Genomic DNA, 14,866 nt, shown 5'->3' on the forward strand with positions numbered 1-14,866 from the left:
ACAAAAAGAGATACAAAGCACCAGAACTACCCATGCTATCCCTCAACACTATGAATGCTATCACTGAACACTTGGGTGCATTTTATGGACCTTCTGACATGATCTAACAACACAGAGGGAAAGATAAACATGGAAGAAAAATGACTTTCTAAAATTCTTTCTAATGTAAGTAGTTCTGCCTTCTGCCCAGCCAGCTGCTCATTCTTGCCTGCTCTCCTCTCCTACCTGTTGCACCAGTACAAGTTTCTGAAACAGCTTAGACAATGTAATTCCCTGTATCACCACACAGCAGGATCTGCCAATGAGAAGGGGAGAGACAGATATTCTTAATACATTTCTTAACATTTCTGTGGGGCAGGTTATTTTCACTGTGTTGCTTACCTATAAGAAACTAATAATCATTAAGTTACATTCCTCCCACCTTTTTTTTTTTGAGTGAAGGAATCCATAAGCATGGTATCAAATAAAGCTTTGTCCAAGTTCAGAGTTGTACACACTGCTCTTCCACCAACTAAAACTGATCATACAGCTGTAAACATGGCCCTCATTTTTGGGGTTTGTTTTTTAATTGCCTTCTCTTATGATCTACTAATGTTTCCCCCGTATCTTCACTTAAATATACACTAGTGCCACTGCATTAGATTTTGGAATGTTCCCAGCAAATTGCTTGCATACATTACTGCGTAAAATGTGGTCAATTTGTGTATCAGGAAGAAAACGCAAAGGACTTTTGCATAAGAACTCTTCTGTCATTTCAGAAGCCTGTGTTCCTTCAACTCAATTTAAAGGGAAAAACAGGAACGTCCTAAAAACTACCCGAGTTACACATAACCTAACTGAATGATCCAAACCTCATTTATCAATATAATGGTAATGAGTGTGAAATAGAGCCTAATATCTTGGAAGCCCACCTGTGCTGGGACTGACACAGATCAGAAGTTTATTAGCTGTGAAAACTGTTTGAGAAAGGTTTGGGGAAATAGACACTTAGATGCCTCCAGGCTGTCAGACTTAGGCAACCATTCTGTTGAGCCCTTCTGGCCAAAATCAATGCTTATTAACTTGCTAAATAGTTCTTTTCTTTATATTCAGGATACTCCATTTTAATTTTTACCATCTTGGATTTTTTTTTTTTTTGCGCGCTTTCTCCACTTCCCTGCTTTGGTTTTGATGCCACAATACATTGAACACATCTTCTGGGTCTGAGCTCATTCTACTTTTAAGATTTCGCAACACTAAATTTGGCTATTTCATACAACACCTTGGCCTTCTGATGTTCTTAATTCACTTTGACACCTAATTAAACACAAAATTGCTGAAGTAACTCAAATGGCTTTCACTGAGATTTTCTTCTGCCAGATCAGTAACAATTCCATCCCCACAGCCTTCAATAGTGCAGTATATAGAAATTTGCTTACCAACCTACCAACCCTCATTAAGAAAGTTTTATTAAAGAATAAATGCAAAAAAGTCAAAGCAGACCAAATTCTTCTCGGACCCAGCTTCCGCCTATACAGCAACTGGGCTTTCTAGGGAACTAAACGCAATTCCCAGAGCACTTTCACTTCTGTGTAAAGCCCAAAGTCAAAATTTTAACATAAAGCTATTTGATGCAAAGTATAAATGGAGCAAGCAGTTGTTATACTTGTTAATCTTTTTCTACAATTCCTGTGATAGTAATAGATAAATATTTCTTATATCAGAATGTTTTATCAAAATGTCAAGATCAGATCTACCTGGTTTGGATTTTAGTTTTGAACAAACTAAGGCTGATCTGTTTTGAGATGCGTGTGCCATCTTCTGGTAATATTGCCACATGCAACTTGAAAAAAATCTACTCTTCATAAACTTCTTTTCAGCATCTTGATTCCAGACATCATAATTGACCTTGGTCGGTTTCATACTACAAGTTTAAATGTGAAGGCCTAATAACAGAAACATCAAGCTGATAAACAGGGAACTGTGCACGATGAGTTCTGTGAGAGGGCTTAACTGCTCCTGAAAAGACTATTAACTCAATCCTTTAAAGAAGGCTTTGATTAAAACTGATTTAAGCCAGTGGAAACCTGAAAAGCTGGCACACAAAATGATATTGCTTATTTCACTAAAAGGTAGCAGTCTCAATTAAAACGTATATATTCCAAATAGGTCTTCTGTATATGATATGTAATAGATTCTTCAGTTTCAGTACACATACGTGTACTAAGGAACACTGAACAGATATGGCCAAACATCTGTAATTTGACTTTAGGCTTTTGCGCAGGAAAGGAATAAGCAAGAATATAAGAGCTAATATTTGCCCGAACTATCATTAAAAAAAAAAAAACAAACGAAAAAAACACCTCTACCCTTTTACAAAGAAGGAAGATAGAATTCATCAAGCCCTTACAAACTGGATTACTGTTTGTGTCCCTCAGTTCACCTAATCCATTTTCCAAACAGAGCTATGAAGACTTAGGGGTACGATGTTTGCAGAAGACAGATGTGTACTTGTATACGCTCTTGGCTGTTCACAAGACATCCCTGTAATTAGATGTTACCTGAATACAGCATTCAAAGCACCTATCATTCCAAATCTGACAGATCCTCTTGATTGATCCTCTAAATTGACCATACTACAAAGCACACTGAAGAAGTAATGTTTCAAGAAGAGACTACACGGGAAGAAGCTCCGTGGTACAAAAACCTAACTACACTAAAGCATATAGTGAATTGTGGAGATTTTCTAATAGCAAACCAGTGCTACTATGCCCACTCTCGAACAGCTATGCTTACTTTATAACATAGAAAGTATGGCAAGTTCATTTTCAAAAGTGAAACCATTCTAAATATTGTATTCAAGATTAATTTTAATTAATTCTAATAAATACTTCTAACTAGTATATTACTTTTAATAATCCATGTCTATCTTTTGTGGGAGAACAATCTCCCACAAGGGAAAGTTTAAGTAAGCTTTTTTTTTTTTAAATTATTCAGACAGAACACTATAAATAATTCTTTTTTCCTTGAAACACAGCCTGCTATAGACTACATACCACTTCTCAATTCCAAGAATTACAGTTGCCTTTTCCTTTTATGCCTAGTCTCTCACCTGGACCAACTCTTTAACAAACTCAAAAAAAATTGTAAGGTAGTATGCAACCATCCTCTCTAAGAAACAGTCACGGCTTACATATTTTATTTTTTTTTTATTTTCAGAAAGCTGTAAAAATCCTGTTTCAAAAACATCAATCAGTTCCAATAATACTAGCTTATTCCAAGGTGCCAATGATATTGTGAAAGATAAATGCAGCCTTTTAATAAACCATCTCTATGTGCATGAAAAGGCAGATTTTTTTCATAACTGGGTCCAGGTTGGCATTCACAATGATGGGGTTTTTATTTTTTCAAAAACAGAACAGTCAAAGATAGCAGTCTCAAATTACTGAAATTCAGCTTCTGGAAAGTTGCTAGATGCATATTATTTTCCCAACCAGCAGTTAACAAGAGACTGGATAAAGAAATAGGGCTAAATCTCCCTTTTTTGTCACCTTAAATTCAACATCCTTGTACTTTTTTCCATTGTTGAATTTACTGACCTTTAAACTGGAATGTCACAGACATCTACCTAGAATAACATTTGGTTTTTACCAAGGCTGGGCATATGCTCATCTTGAAAAAGGCATTCATAAATTTTATTCTATTAAAAACAAAACAAAAAACAACCTTGCCCTAAATCTATGTCTGACACTATTATTCAGCATGACAACATAGTTCTGTGTTATCAACTGTCCTTGAAGCTAGCAAAAGATTACCAAGAAGAGTCTAGTCATGATAGCTTCAACATGGTAATGGCAAACACACAATTAATTTTTCTTCATGAAGTGAACTTTTTTAGCACCTGATACTCCACCTCAAAATCCCAAGTGTGATTATGAATCTTTGTCAGAACCATTCATCTATCACTAAGTGAGAGAGGTGCTGAGGGATACACAACTGGGAAGTTTAAGAATGATTTTGTGGTTATAGTTAGCATACAGAACATACCATTCTACAGCTACTAAAGTCAGTGCTTTCATTACTTTAATTTAACTTTAAATGAGAAACATGTGATCTAATTCTCTTCATTTTCATGTTCAGTATTGAGCACCACAGCAGAACCATCACTGCTCAGTGTGACCTTGCCAGTAATAAGCTCGCATAACTTCTCAAAGGTGCCACAAAGTCGATTCACTTTGGGAAAAGAAAATATTTTTCTTAGAGGTATATAAACCACACTTCCATTGGTAAGTGGCTCCACGCTTTTTTCAACAGCCAGTGTTTCAAGATCTTCTGAGAAACAGTTCACTGAACGTTGGAGTTGCAATTTTCTCTCAGTAGGATCATCATTATAGTTCTCCTGTTCTGACACTAAATGGTCCAGCAGACTTCGCTTAATGACATGTGCTGTGAACATAACTTCAGTGACCACTGCATTCTGCAGGTACTTCTCATCTTTAAGACTTGGATACACTGCTTTGAAGACCTTTACAACATGCAGGAACATACAAAACACTTATTACCACAGATTCAGATTTTAAACACTCGTCAAAAAGCTTCTAAAATGCAAACCACTTTGATTCAGTCCTTTTTCATTTTTGGAGTTTAAACATTTTCAGGTACTGAAAAACTAGACAATATGACTTGATTTTATCTATCACAACTACAATGGTGATTAGAAAAGGTAATAAATTAAAAAATAAAAATCAGGCTTTAATCTGCGAGTTGTACTTTTAAATCAGGCCAGGTAAAGCCCTGCAATTCTTTAATTCTTTTTAATCACTCTCTTCACACGTTACTGATCATGAGGCTCTGGTGACAGTTCCACAGCTACTTAGGTTCTAAATTAATCTAGAAACTGGGACTGCAAATATGCCTTTTATTCTGTTTTCAGAGCAATCCATTACAAGTTTCTCTCAGATGCGGAGAATGCTAAAAAAACATTATGACATCAAAAATCGTTGAACATGTTTTATGTTCTATGTTGAGCTATACTCCAAGAAGTTAAAGAAACCTGGTAGACAACCTCATTCCCACTAGCTTACTAGTAACTGCTTTATACCAAAACACTACCAAACACTGCCACTGAAGTTGGAGTCTGTAACAATTTCTCGTTACTTTCTGATGAGATCTTGAACTGTTGATTTATTCCCACAAAATGGTTACACAACTACATAAAAATGTTGGATCTACACCAGTCCTAAGAGCACAGCAAGGGAACACAGAAGTGTGTCACTGAAACCAATGTCTCTCAGTCACAAAGAACTACGTGTATCTATCTAATCATAAAACAATCAGTCTAAAAAGGTCTTTTGTTGGTTCCAGTATTTTTTTGTTTGTTTGTTTTCTGAAAAACAGGTATACACAAACCTTTAACACAAAACTTCAAACCATTTAGTGCTAAAAACAACAACAAAAAACAGGAAGATTTCCTGTGCACCGCTAGAGAATGGGGTACCTCGCGAGATCCTATGACTTCGCAAAAAGCCCAAACCAGTTACCTGAAAACCCTGAGGTCAGGGTGTAACAAACACTAGACAGTAAGGCCAACCACAGAAAACAGGTCTTGTCAATGCAAGTTCAGGAAAATGCCTTCCTTAAGTAATAAATTTGACAAGGCTATGCACTTCTTCAAAACATACACTTTTAGAAACACTTATTCATGCTTTTTATTTTGTACGCATCTGAAACAGTCTGTATCAGTGCCAACAGTCTTAACAGCCTTATGATAAAGTAAAAAGTGATTAGAGGAACAATTATAGTGTCAGAGTATACCTGTAAGAAAGGAGAATTTTCATTCTAAGGATAACAGTCCGGTAAAACAAGAATAATTATCCATATTGCTATTTAGCAAATAATTGAGAAGTTAAAGGCCTTCGTACAATTAGAAACACAAATCGTAGGCTCCGAGTTTTTTGAGGTGATTGGTGTGTGTTAATTGGAGCTAAGACCAGATAGCAACAGTAGACTATAGCAAGAACAGCTTCACCAGCAGGTCATAGGAAGTTTGATTCTATATTCCTCTTCCTAAAGGAAAAAAAGAATACTTACTGTTTTGTAAGCTGCTTCAGTGGGTTTCTTAGACTGTGCTGGTTCACTGGTTTGAGGATATTTTTTAACAAACACGGCTATTTGGGTACAAAACCCAACATCCTCCACTCCTGTTGGGGGGTTCCCTACACCAGTAAATTCCACTGAGTAATCATAGCGTTTAGCAGCATCTAAAGCCCTAAGAAAGAAAACATGTTTTGATCATACTACATATTCAGCTTTAATGCGATAAAGATGCATTCCCACAGATGAGAGAATACATGCCTGAAGATAAACACTATAAAAGCTTTTGCTGGATCAGAGCCTTAATCATATTTCTACCAGTCTGAATCATTCAGTATCAGAAACTTAGGCAACCAAAACTTACTGTTGTATCTTGTTCAACCCTCTCATGGTTGCATGTTTTGCATCAAGTCTTTCGTTGTGCAACAATACACTAAACCATCATTAACTTTATTAACGCCATTCTTCTATTGAAATTTTTATTTCATAAATCCGCTCGCGTGCTATTACAGAAAGGCCCAGAGTAATTGAGTGCTTTGATTACACACCATACATAGCAGAACCCTTCTGTTTCCATAAAGCTTTTCTACAGCAGGGTATTACTATGTGAGAGGGCTTATTTAGTACTTTACACTTGAAATGCATTAACTGTAACGATAATGTATAAAAAAGTTTAAATACTTTTTTGCAGAGCAATTACAGTAAAAGCAAGCCAACTTATCATGAAACACAAAACCCAGAGAGCATACTATTTACAACAGCCAAGAAACATTTCACTAAATCAGTAGGTGTCAAACTCTGAGAGCAAGCCACATATACAAACCACTCTGAATCTATATTCCTCTTTCACGTTACTTAGCACTCAAAGTTGTCTGCATATGATTAGTAAACTCACCAACTTTGAAATTGTGCTCGGTCCCATTCAAATTTGTGGTCTTGATGCCTGAAAACTGTCACTCCTGGAAGCAAGGGGTTAAATTCGGAATTTGGAGTACTGATAACCACCATGGTTGGAGCCATGAAACCAAACACCACTTCAGGAAACTTCTCTAGCTCTGATTCTTCCAGGTGCTCTATCCTGCAAACATGTTTACGTATGTCCTTAAAAAAGACCCTACTGCATTTTAATTTTCTTAGCCAGTCAAATTAGAAAGAAAAAAAAAAAGAAAAACACATAACCATTGCTTGTAATTTTAAACCTAGGTCTGCAACATTAGCACTGGTAGTGTGGCTGACTGACAACTTTAAGGTTTTTTTTTGTCTGAGTAGACCCCCTCTTGCATTATGTACTCTTTTACACATCTTTTGCCACAATGAGCTAGCACCACTTGAATTTCTTGGTGTAATTAATTTTAAGCGCAAGTTAGAAGATAGCACATTTTGCTATTCCTCTGTTTGAGAGGTTTGATCCAAGTCTTGTTTAGATTATGAACAAAATTCTTAAACCCTAATGAGTTCAGAAAAACACAGCACGTTGGCCTAATACTCACAATTCAATGCATGTTACCAAGTCAAAACCAAGCATGCAGGGATCTTCATGAGCAACTGAGCCGTGATGCAGTGTAACAGTTAGGGACCTTTCAGCTGGCTGCAAATAATCACCAGGAAGAGGATACAACCTATGCCTACAAAAGCATTAAAAACGTGATACCATACAAAGGACCTTAGGAGGAGATAAATTTTGCATGCAACTCTACGAGCAAATGCCCTACCTAGATACTTTGTAAATCTCCAAAAAGTTAAATATTTACAGAACAACAACAACAAGCATGTTTGATGACCATCTGCAATAGGACGGAAAGAGCAGAGGAATTAAGCCAGCAATTGTCCTTCAAGTTTACAAAAACTTGCACTATATTCTGTGCGCTTGCACTGAGAAGATACTGTAAATTCTGACAATAGCTCAACTCTAGAAACACAGTAAGTCTGTTTTAGACCTGCTTTACAGGATTTTGGGAGAAGTTATGAAGCAAGCATATTAACATATTTTTTTCAAATTAAAAAATTAGTAAAAAGAAGTAAAGTAAAATATATGTGCAAATTTAATTCTGAAATACTACATCAGAAAAAAATACAAATAAACATTAAACTTAATAAAAGGCTTATTTTCTTCATTCTTGGGAAAGAGTAAATGACAAGGTCAGCATCTAGATCATACATATTCATTGAAACCACATCAAGTTTTGAATTGAAAACAGCTTTCAAGAAAAAAACTTTCGTGTTCTTCACAAGTCTGCCCCATGCCTCAAGCATCATATAAACTTCAAGTTTTAGAGCTTTATAAGTCAAACACAAAACACTGAGCTAGCCTTCCTATTTCAAATGGGTGAACGAAAATGAAGGCACCACCACAGTGACCAGAAGTGTAACATGCCCATTTCAAAAAGATACGTTTTGCATACAATTATCTCATGTGTGAGCATAAACTGAATAACAGCTACACACAAGGTATTTGTACCTTTCCAAATAGTGTATTTCTTAGATGTACACACCTTCACGGCCACTCCATGAGCATAGCCTTCTGCTGCACTAGGGGATGTTAAAGCCCAGCAGTCCTCCCAGCAAATCTGACGCAGCCTGCATCATAACCAATTAGCAATGGATAGCTCTCCATTTGCGAAGCTGGTATTTCTGCATTTACCCTCATTTTGAAATTATTGACAATAAATTATGTATCTTGCCAGTAGGTCAAACCAAACATAAGCCTTAAAAAAACACAATGCAAAAGCTTACATTTTCTCTTTCATCACACTTGCACAGATATCTAGCCCAGCTAACACTTCAATACAATTGTAGGATTTCAGCATCCAGAGAAGTGTACAGTCCGCGCATCCTAAATCTGCCACCTGTAAATTAGATATTAGAAATATGGAGCACTTGCACATTAAATAATTTGAGGCTTTCATAAATAATTCTGTATTTATAATCAAAATATTTTAATGATAAAAAGTTTCACGATCCTAACTTCTAGCAGCCGTGACAAAGTTAAGAAAATGTTAAAAATAATGAGGATCTTACAAGATGCTTAAAGTGGGTTGACCTTTTGTTATTACAGCTATAAAACAAACACATGTACACCATTCGCTGACTCCAGAGAATGCCTTCCACATGAAGGCATAATATCATACTCCAGTGATTTGAGGGAGTAAGTATTAAAGCTGTAGGCTCACCAGCCCCAGGATAGCTTGGGGGAGGAACAGGAGTCATCAATTAGACTTTTAGGTGGAGAAAAGTTAGCCTTACATATTCCTACACTGTTAATGTCACTTCTCATCTGAAAGCAACTATGCTATGGGAATAATGTAAACCCAATACTGTTCGTTGACCTAAAAGCTTAAGGAAGTTTTTTAAAAAACAAAAACACTATGATGAAAGACACTTGAACCGAAGTCTTCCACATTAAATTACAACCAGAATGCTAACTACTCTCCAGGATAGGCTAAGACATTTTTCTTGTTCGTATTTCCCCTTTTCCCATCAACTAGCATTAATTATATTAATTCCTGATAAAACAAACAAACCAGATCATAAGATTTCTCTTAAAGCAGTTCGGTTTTAACAGCAGCTCCTCCAGTACTGTTGCTTGCTAATTAGTCACCAGATTACCTAGTCATTTCCCACCTTTCTGAGATACTTAATATATTTTTTTCAAATTTATAATGCAAAAAGACAAAATATACCAACCTTCTTAGGTTTGTATTTTCCCACTAAGTCTTTAACAAACTGGTAACGTTGTTTGTACAGTGGTGGTGTGAATTTGATCACGCCAGTACACTGTTCTTCTTGAAAGTTCTTATCCATCGTATTTTGGTAAGTCTAAAATAATAAATAAAAAAAAGTTTCTTAAGTACTCTATAATGCCAAAATACAGAATTTGCTGTCTTCAGTGGCAACAAATTCACAATTAAGCAGGGGAAGACCTGATCCCTGTTCTATTTAGAGAATGACAAAAAAAAGGGAATTAGCACAATTGGACTGTAGCTGCCCCATCCACGTATAGTGATGTGAATAACCTTTTTATAAGACAATCATATATTATATACATTTTTAAAAACGCAGGTTTCATAATTTCTTGTGCTTCTCCATCCAGAACACGGACATCCTACATGGTGTTGACATGACTACAACATAAAATCTTCCTTAACTTTTCTATCAAGGACAGAAAAAAAAATTCTCGCTCAGGTCAGTGCCTCTTTGTCCCTGTTGTGGTTTAACCCGGCTGGCAGCTAAACACCACACAGCCGTTCGCTCACCCTCCCCTCTCCCTCTCTGGGATGGGGGAGAGAAACGGGAAAGTGAAGCCTGTGAGTTGAGATAAAGACAGTTTATTAAGACAGGAATATAATAATAACAATAATAATAATAGTGATAATGATAATAGTATTAATAATAATAATGTGTATGAAACAAGTGATGCACAATGCAATTGCTCACCACCCGCTGACCGATGCCCAGCCTATCCCCGAGCAGCCGGCCCCCCACCCTGGCCAGCCACCCCTATATATTGTTTAGCATGACCCCAGATGGTATGGAATACCCCTTTGGCCAGTTTGGGTCAGCTGTCCTGGGTCTGTCCCCTCCCAGCTCCTGCTGCACCCCCAGCCTGCCCGCTGGCAGGACAGGGCGAGAAGCCGAAAAGTCCTTGGCCTGGTGTAAGCACTGCTCTGCAACAATTAAAACATCAGCATGTTATCAGCGCTCTTCTCATCCTAATCCAAAACATAGCACCCTACCAGCTACTAGGAAGAAAATTAACTCTGTCCTAACTGGAACCAGGACAGTCCCTCACCTATTACATGTTTTCTCTTACTATTCAGATGACTTTATATCCAGATCTCCGTATGCACAGCTCACTACAATTTGTGCAACGTAATAACCGGCAGGCAATACCTGGAATTACTCCAACGCTGAAGAGGGCCCGTTATGCTGGGCTTTAGCCTTTAGGTTTAGCATGGCCGTGACCTCGTTATTAGTGCCTGCATTTTATACGCAGTATAAAGCGATTCAGCATGGCACTGGAGTCTTAACTCCAACTCTCCCATCTTCTACAAAGACCTCTGCTTTAGCACACGTGAACCCTACGCAAGGATTCACCCCACCAACCCCACAAACCCGGCCCAGGGCAGGCTGCTCCCTAAGGGCGGGGGGGCTCGGGCTCCCCTCAGCGCCCCCCGGGCAGCAGGCTGGGCCCAGGCTGCGGGCGCTCCCTGTGGAGGTGTAAAGGTCCCCGAACACGGCTGTGCATATGTCTGTTCGTCTACGCACTCAGCCTCCAGAGCAGCCGCCTTTACATGCTCGGGACCTCGGGGCGCCCCTTGGGCTCCCCTCGCCGCCCGCCCTCGGGCTCCGTCCCGAGCCGCCTCAGCGCCCGCCGCCCTCCCGCCGGCGCCTCGCCCTCCATCTTCTCCCCTAACGCCCACCTCCCGCAGGCGGCCCCCGGGGGCAGCAGGCGGCGCTGGCGCAGGAGGGAGCCCCCGTTCGCGGAGAGGGGACCGGGTGGAGCTCGTCCGTCAGGGAGCCGGCTGCGTGCGCGGCGAAGCCGAAGGCAGGCAGGGATTGTGTTCCCGCGGCGTTAACGAGCCTGCCGGGCCTTCCCCTAAGCCCAGGGTGGGGCTGCCTCCGACGGGGGGTCGGGGCTGGAGGCTGCGGCCTGGGGGAAGGAAGGGTCCTGCTGAGGTGTGCGTTCACCGCGTTTGTTAATTGTATTACAGCACAGTTCAGTGCTTCCCGTTACTAGAAATAGATATTCATATATAAATATATAGGTATTTGCCTCTGAGGACTTAACCTTGAACCTTGGCTAACGTCTTTAAGATTTGCAGGATTTGGCCTAGACCGAGCGTACATAGTTAGCAGCAAGTTACCTGGGGTAGTGAACGGCCGGGAACGTCATGCAAGGATACTTGAGAAAGGATTGTCTTGACAGCTCTTAAGGGATCTCAAGTTAGTGGAAGGGGTCCCTTGGTTACCTTTGAGTAGCAGTAGTGGCCTCTTCATACTCACTTCTGGTGTGAGTAGCAGGTCTACAATTTTACAACTCCTTTCGTTATAACAGCTCAAGTGCTAACCACAGTATATGCAAGGCAGCCTGAGAGCTGGTAAGCCAAACAGAATTTGGATTGCAAAGAGGCTTTAAATAAGTGCTGCACTATTACCAATCTCTAATCATACAGAAAATTTACTTTAAAGGATATACAAAACCTGACCAGTCATTTTTTTGTAGGATTTTTCCTCCCAGAAGGCTTAAAGACCCATACAGCCAAAGCTGGCCATGCATAGAAACACTTGCCTGGGCAGTAATTCCCTTGAAATCCCTCTGATTAATCTAGTAAATTCATTTTACCTTTCAATTAAGTTTTGATTTTAGAAAACACACTGTAACAAGGACACGTGAGCAAGATGTGATAGGTTGATACTCAGAATGTCTGATGAAAGCTCTGTGTTTTATAACGCGTTTGCTCTTTTTGGCTGTTATTTAGCCTTGAACCATCATTTAGTATCTCCGTTTCAACTGTACCATCTATAAACTGTACATAATATTTTTCTACCTCAGAGAGAGATTATATATTTCACTATTAGTCTTGCGTTGCCTGGCTTAAATATTCTATAGATTCTGTTATTTATAATAATACATTATGAATTTGTACAATTTTCTAATAGTACTCCAAAATGTACTGCTGTTTGTGAATCCTTCAAAATTATCAGAAAATAAATTCCAGCAAAATTATGTGGGTTATTCTTATGAAATTAATTCTATTTGTACTACAAAGAATGCAACAAATTATGTGGTTATAAATAAAGAAATGCATCTCACAGTAGAAATGCATTAATTAAGAAATCCTAAACTGTTGACATTTATTTAATGCACTTGGGATGAGAAAAACAACCGTGTGCAGTTCCTGTACTTTCCCTTTAAAGTTGCAATACATATAATTAAATACAATAGCAAAAGGAAGCTAATGCAGTGCCGCTGCCAGAAGACACTAGTCCACACTGACATTTGACAGGAAAATCCACATATCAGTACTGTTTAATCTATCATTCAAGAGCTAACAATCATTCCACTCAAACCAAATTTAAGGATGTTTTATGACTAAGTATTACCGTCTTTTTTCTCAGCTTCAACTAACAGATCATGCCTGTTCCAGAAAAATTCTCAATTAATCTATGTGAATGAGAAGTGAGGTCTTACACACATCACCATCATCTTCCTTTTTTGTAATTATATGTAATTCCTTACTCTTTGCAAGTCAAAATCACTTTCTTGTTGATTTTTTCTTCTTTGGCTCTGATTCTGTATGAAGACCAGCTGGGATGCCTGAGGGAAGAAAATCTAATTTGAAGCAAATGGATTATAGGTTCCAGCTAAAGTTAAGCTTGCGGCATCACCACAAAAGAGGAACTGTATAAGAATTACAAAAATGATAACTTTTACAGAGGAAGAACATTGAGTTTTTGGAACATACTAAATATTCCAAGAGGAAAAGAAAAATATGTGAATAAACAATTGTGGTAATATAAATGATAACAAATGCAAGCTGTCTTGAAGTGATTATGCAAGAAAAATGAAGGACATGCTCAAAGAGCCAAGGCTATGCTAAACAAAAAAAAACCCCTCAGCTTCAAAGTAAAGTTACTACTCTTGTCTGCAGAATAAGATTACTTTATTGCTATGAAGATTCTATCTCAGAATTTATTTTTGTGATTAGTTCTTTTAATTTTGTAGAAGATTAAGTGGATGTTTACTGCAGAAGCAATGATGACGATGACAGTAGAGTCCTGCAATTGTTGGAAATTAGATGACATGGAGGAGCAGGCCGAAGGGCGGCTGGTGAAGTTATTCTTAGAAAACAGGAATGAAAAGTCTAGATAGCAGAGCAGGCAGTTTAGAGAAACTGTTAACTGCCGTGGTCTGATAATGCTTTTCTGCTATAGTATGAGCACTGCTCTAAGGTAGATTAAAAGACCAGAGTAATGAAGTACTGTTTCTCAGGTCTTGAATCTTCACTGTGTAATGAAGAGTGAAGGTAGCGTATTGCTATTTCCAGTGGTATTAATTTCCTGTTTTTTAAATTCAAAATCTAAATTGGTGTTAAATCGCAGAAGTGTAGAGAGGTGATTTCCATGGATGCTTCCATATCAGCTTCTCCCTGCACTCATTTCCTGACAAGTTGAGCAACCTGGATCTCATGTCTGTGTGTACAACCCAGTTTGTTTTGTTCCACCGTGCAGTTTGCAGTAACTTTGGTGGAATTTCAGTTTTGTTGCAGTCATTTGATGTTTGCAGTCTTTGCTGTTCTCCTAAATCTTGCATTGTCTACCTTTTGTACTTAAGGTTAAAATATTAAACCCACAGATGTGACTAGGTGGTGGTAGGGTTTTTTTGCTTTTACAACAACATGCAATCAAAAAACTGTGGGAAACCCCAGAATAATAAGTTAAATATAACCTGAAAATTTAAGTTGAATTTGTCTCTCAGATATTCCAGGCAAAAGTGGAGAATTTTTCTGTTTCCTGTTACCGATTATCGTAAAAGAGGAACACGATTCCTAAACCCAGCCATTTTGCCCTCCCAGACGGTTAAATGGCCGTGACTGTCCCGGCTCTTCCCGCGGCGCTGGCACCACCTTCAGAGACAGACGGGCGCTTAAGCTCAGCGCCGAGGCGCAGCTCCGGGGGCTCGTGAGGCGGCGGGGCCCGCGCTCCCGGCCCGGCCCTCCCCTCCCCGCTCCCGCTCTCCTCGGGCCCCTCCCTCCGGCGCCGCCGCGCTGCCCCGCGGGGATTGGCGGGCTCG

The 14,866-nt window shown here is 38.9% G+C and overlaps 1 protein-coding gene across 7 annotated transcripts; it reads right to left on the minus strand.

Annotated features, from left to right (window-relative positions):
* Window positions 1–349: 349 nt before the first annotated feature.
* HENMT1 (HEN methyltransferase 1) lies at window positions 350–14,768 on the minus strand. Of its 7 annotated transcripts, none has more exons than XM_013190726.3 (8): window positions 14,522–14,767; window positions 13,313–13,390; window positions 9,757–9,888; window positions 8,806–8,918; window positions 7,563–7,697; window positions 6,968–7,150; window positions 6,070–6,247; window positions 350–4,504 (listed from the first exon to the last, which is right to left on the minus strand). In XM_013190726.3, exons 3-8 carry the CDS (start codon window positions 9,871–9,873, stop codon window positions 4,094–4,096), a joined length of 1,137 nt encoding a protein of 378 aa, XP_013046180.2. In that variant the 5' UTR covers window positions 9,874–9,888; window positions 13,313–13,390; window positions 14,522–14,767; the 3' UTR covers window positions 350–4,093. The 7 variants fall into 7 exon arrangements, with proteins under 7 accessions (XP_013046180.2, XP_066857997.1, XP_013046181.2 ...); XM_067001896.1 differs by lacking the exons at window positions 13,313–13,390; window positions 14,522–14,767 and adding exons at window positions 10,610–10,736; window positions 11,493–11,821; XM_013190727.3 differs by lacking the exon at window positions 13,313–13,390 and having other exon boundaries at window positions 14,522–14,768.
* Window positions 14,769–14,866: the final 98 nt, after the last annotated feature.

This window comes from Anser cygnoides, chromosome 8 (genome assembly GCF_040182565.1).
Source record: "Anser cygnoides isolate HZ-2024a breed goose chromosome 8, Taihu_goose_T2T_genome, whole genome shotgun sequence".
NCBI classification, from domain to species: domain Eukaryota; kingdom Metazoa; phylum Chordata; class Aves; order Anseriformes; family Anatidae; genus Anser; species Anser cygnoides.

Excerpts from the sequence above, each read along its gene's own strand:
- HENMT1 (XM_013190727.3), bottom strand. The coding sequence starts at position 9,873 with ATGGATAAGAACTTTCAAGAAGAACAGTGTACTGGCGTGATCAAATTC. Across the intron at positions 7,698-8,805 it reads AGTGTGATGAAAGAGAAAAT|GCATAGGTTGTATCCTCTTC; the intron begins GTAAGCTTTTGC and ends ATGCTTTTGTAG. Across the intron at positions 6,248-6,967 it reads CGAGCACAATTTCAAAGTTG|GGCTTTAGATGCTGCTAAAC; the intron begins GTGAGTTTACTA and ends TTTCTTTCTTAG.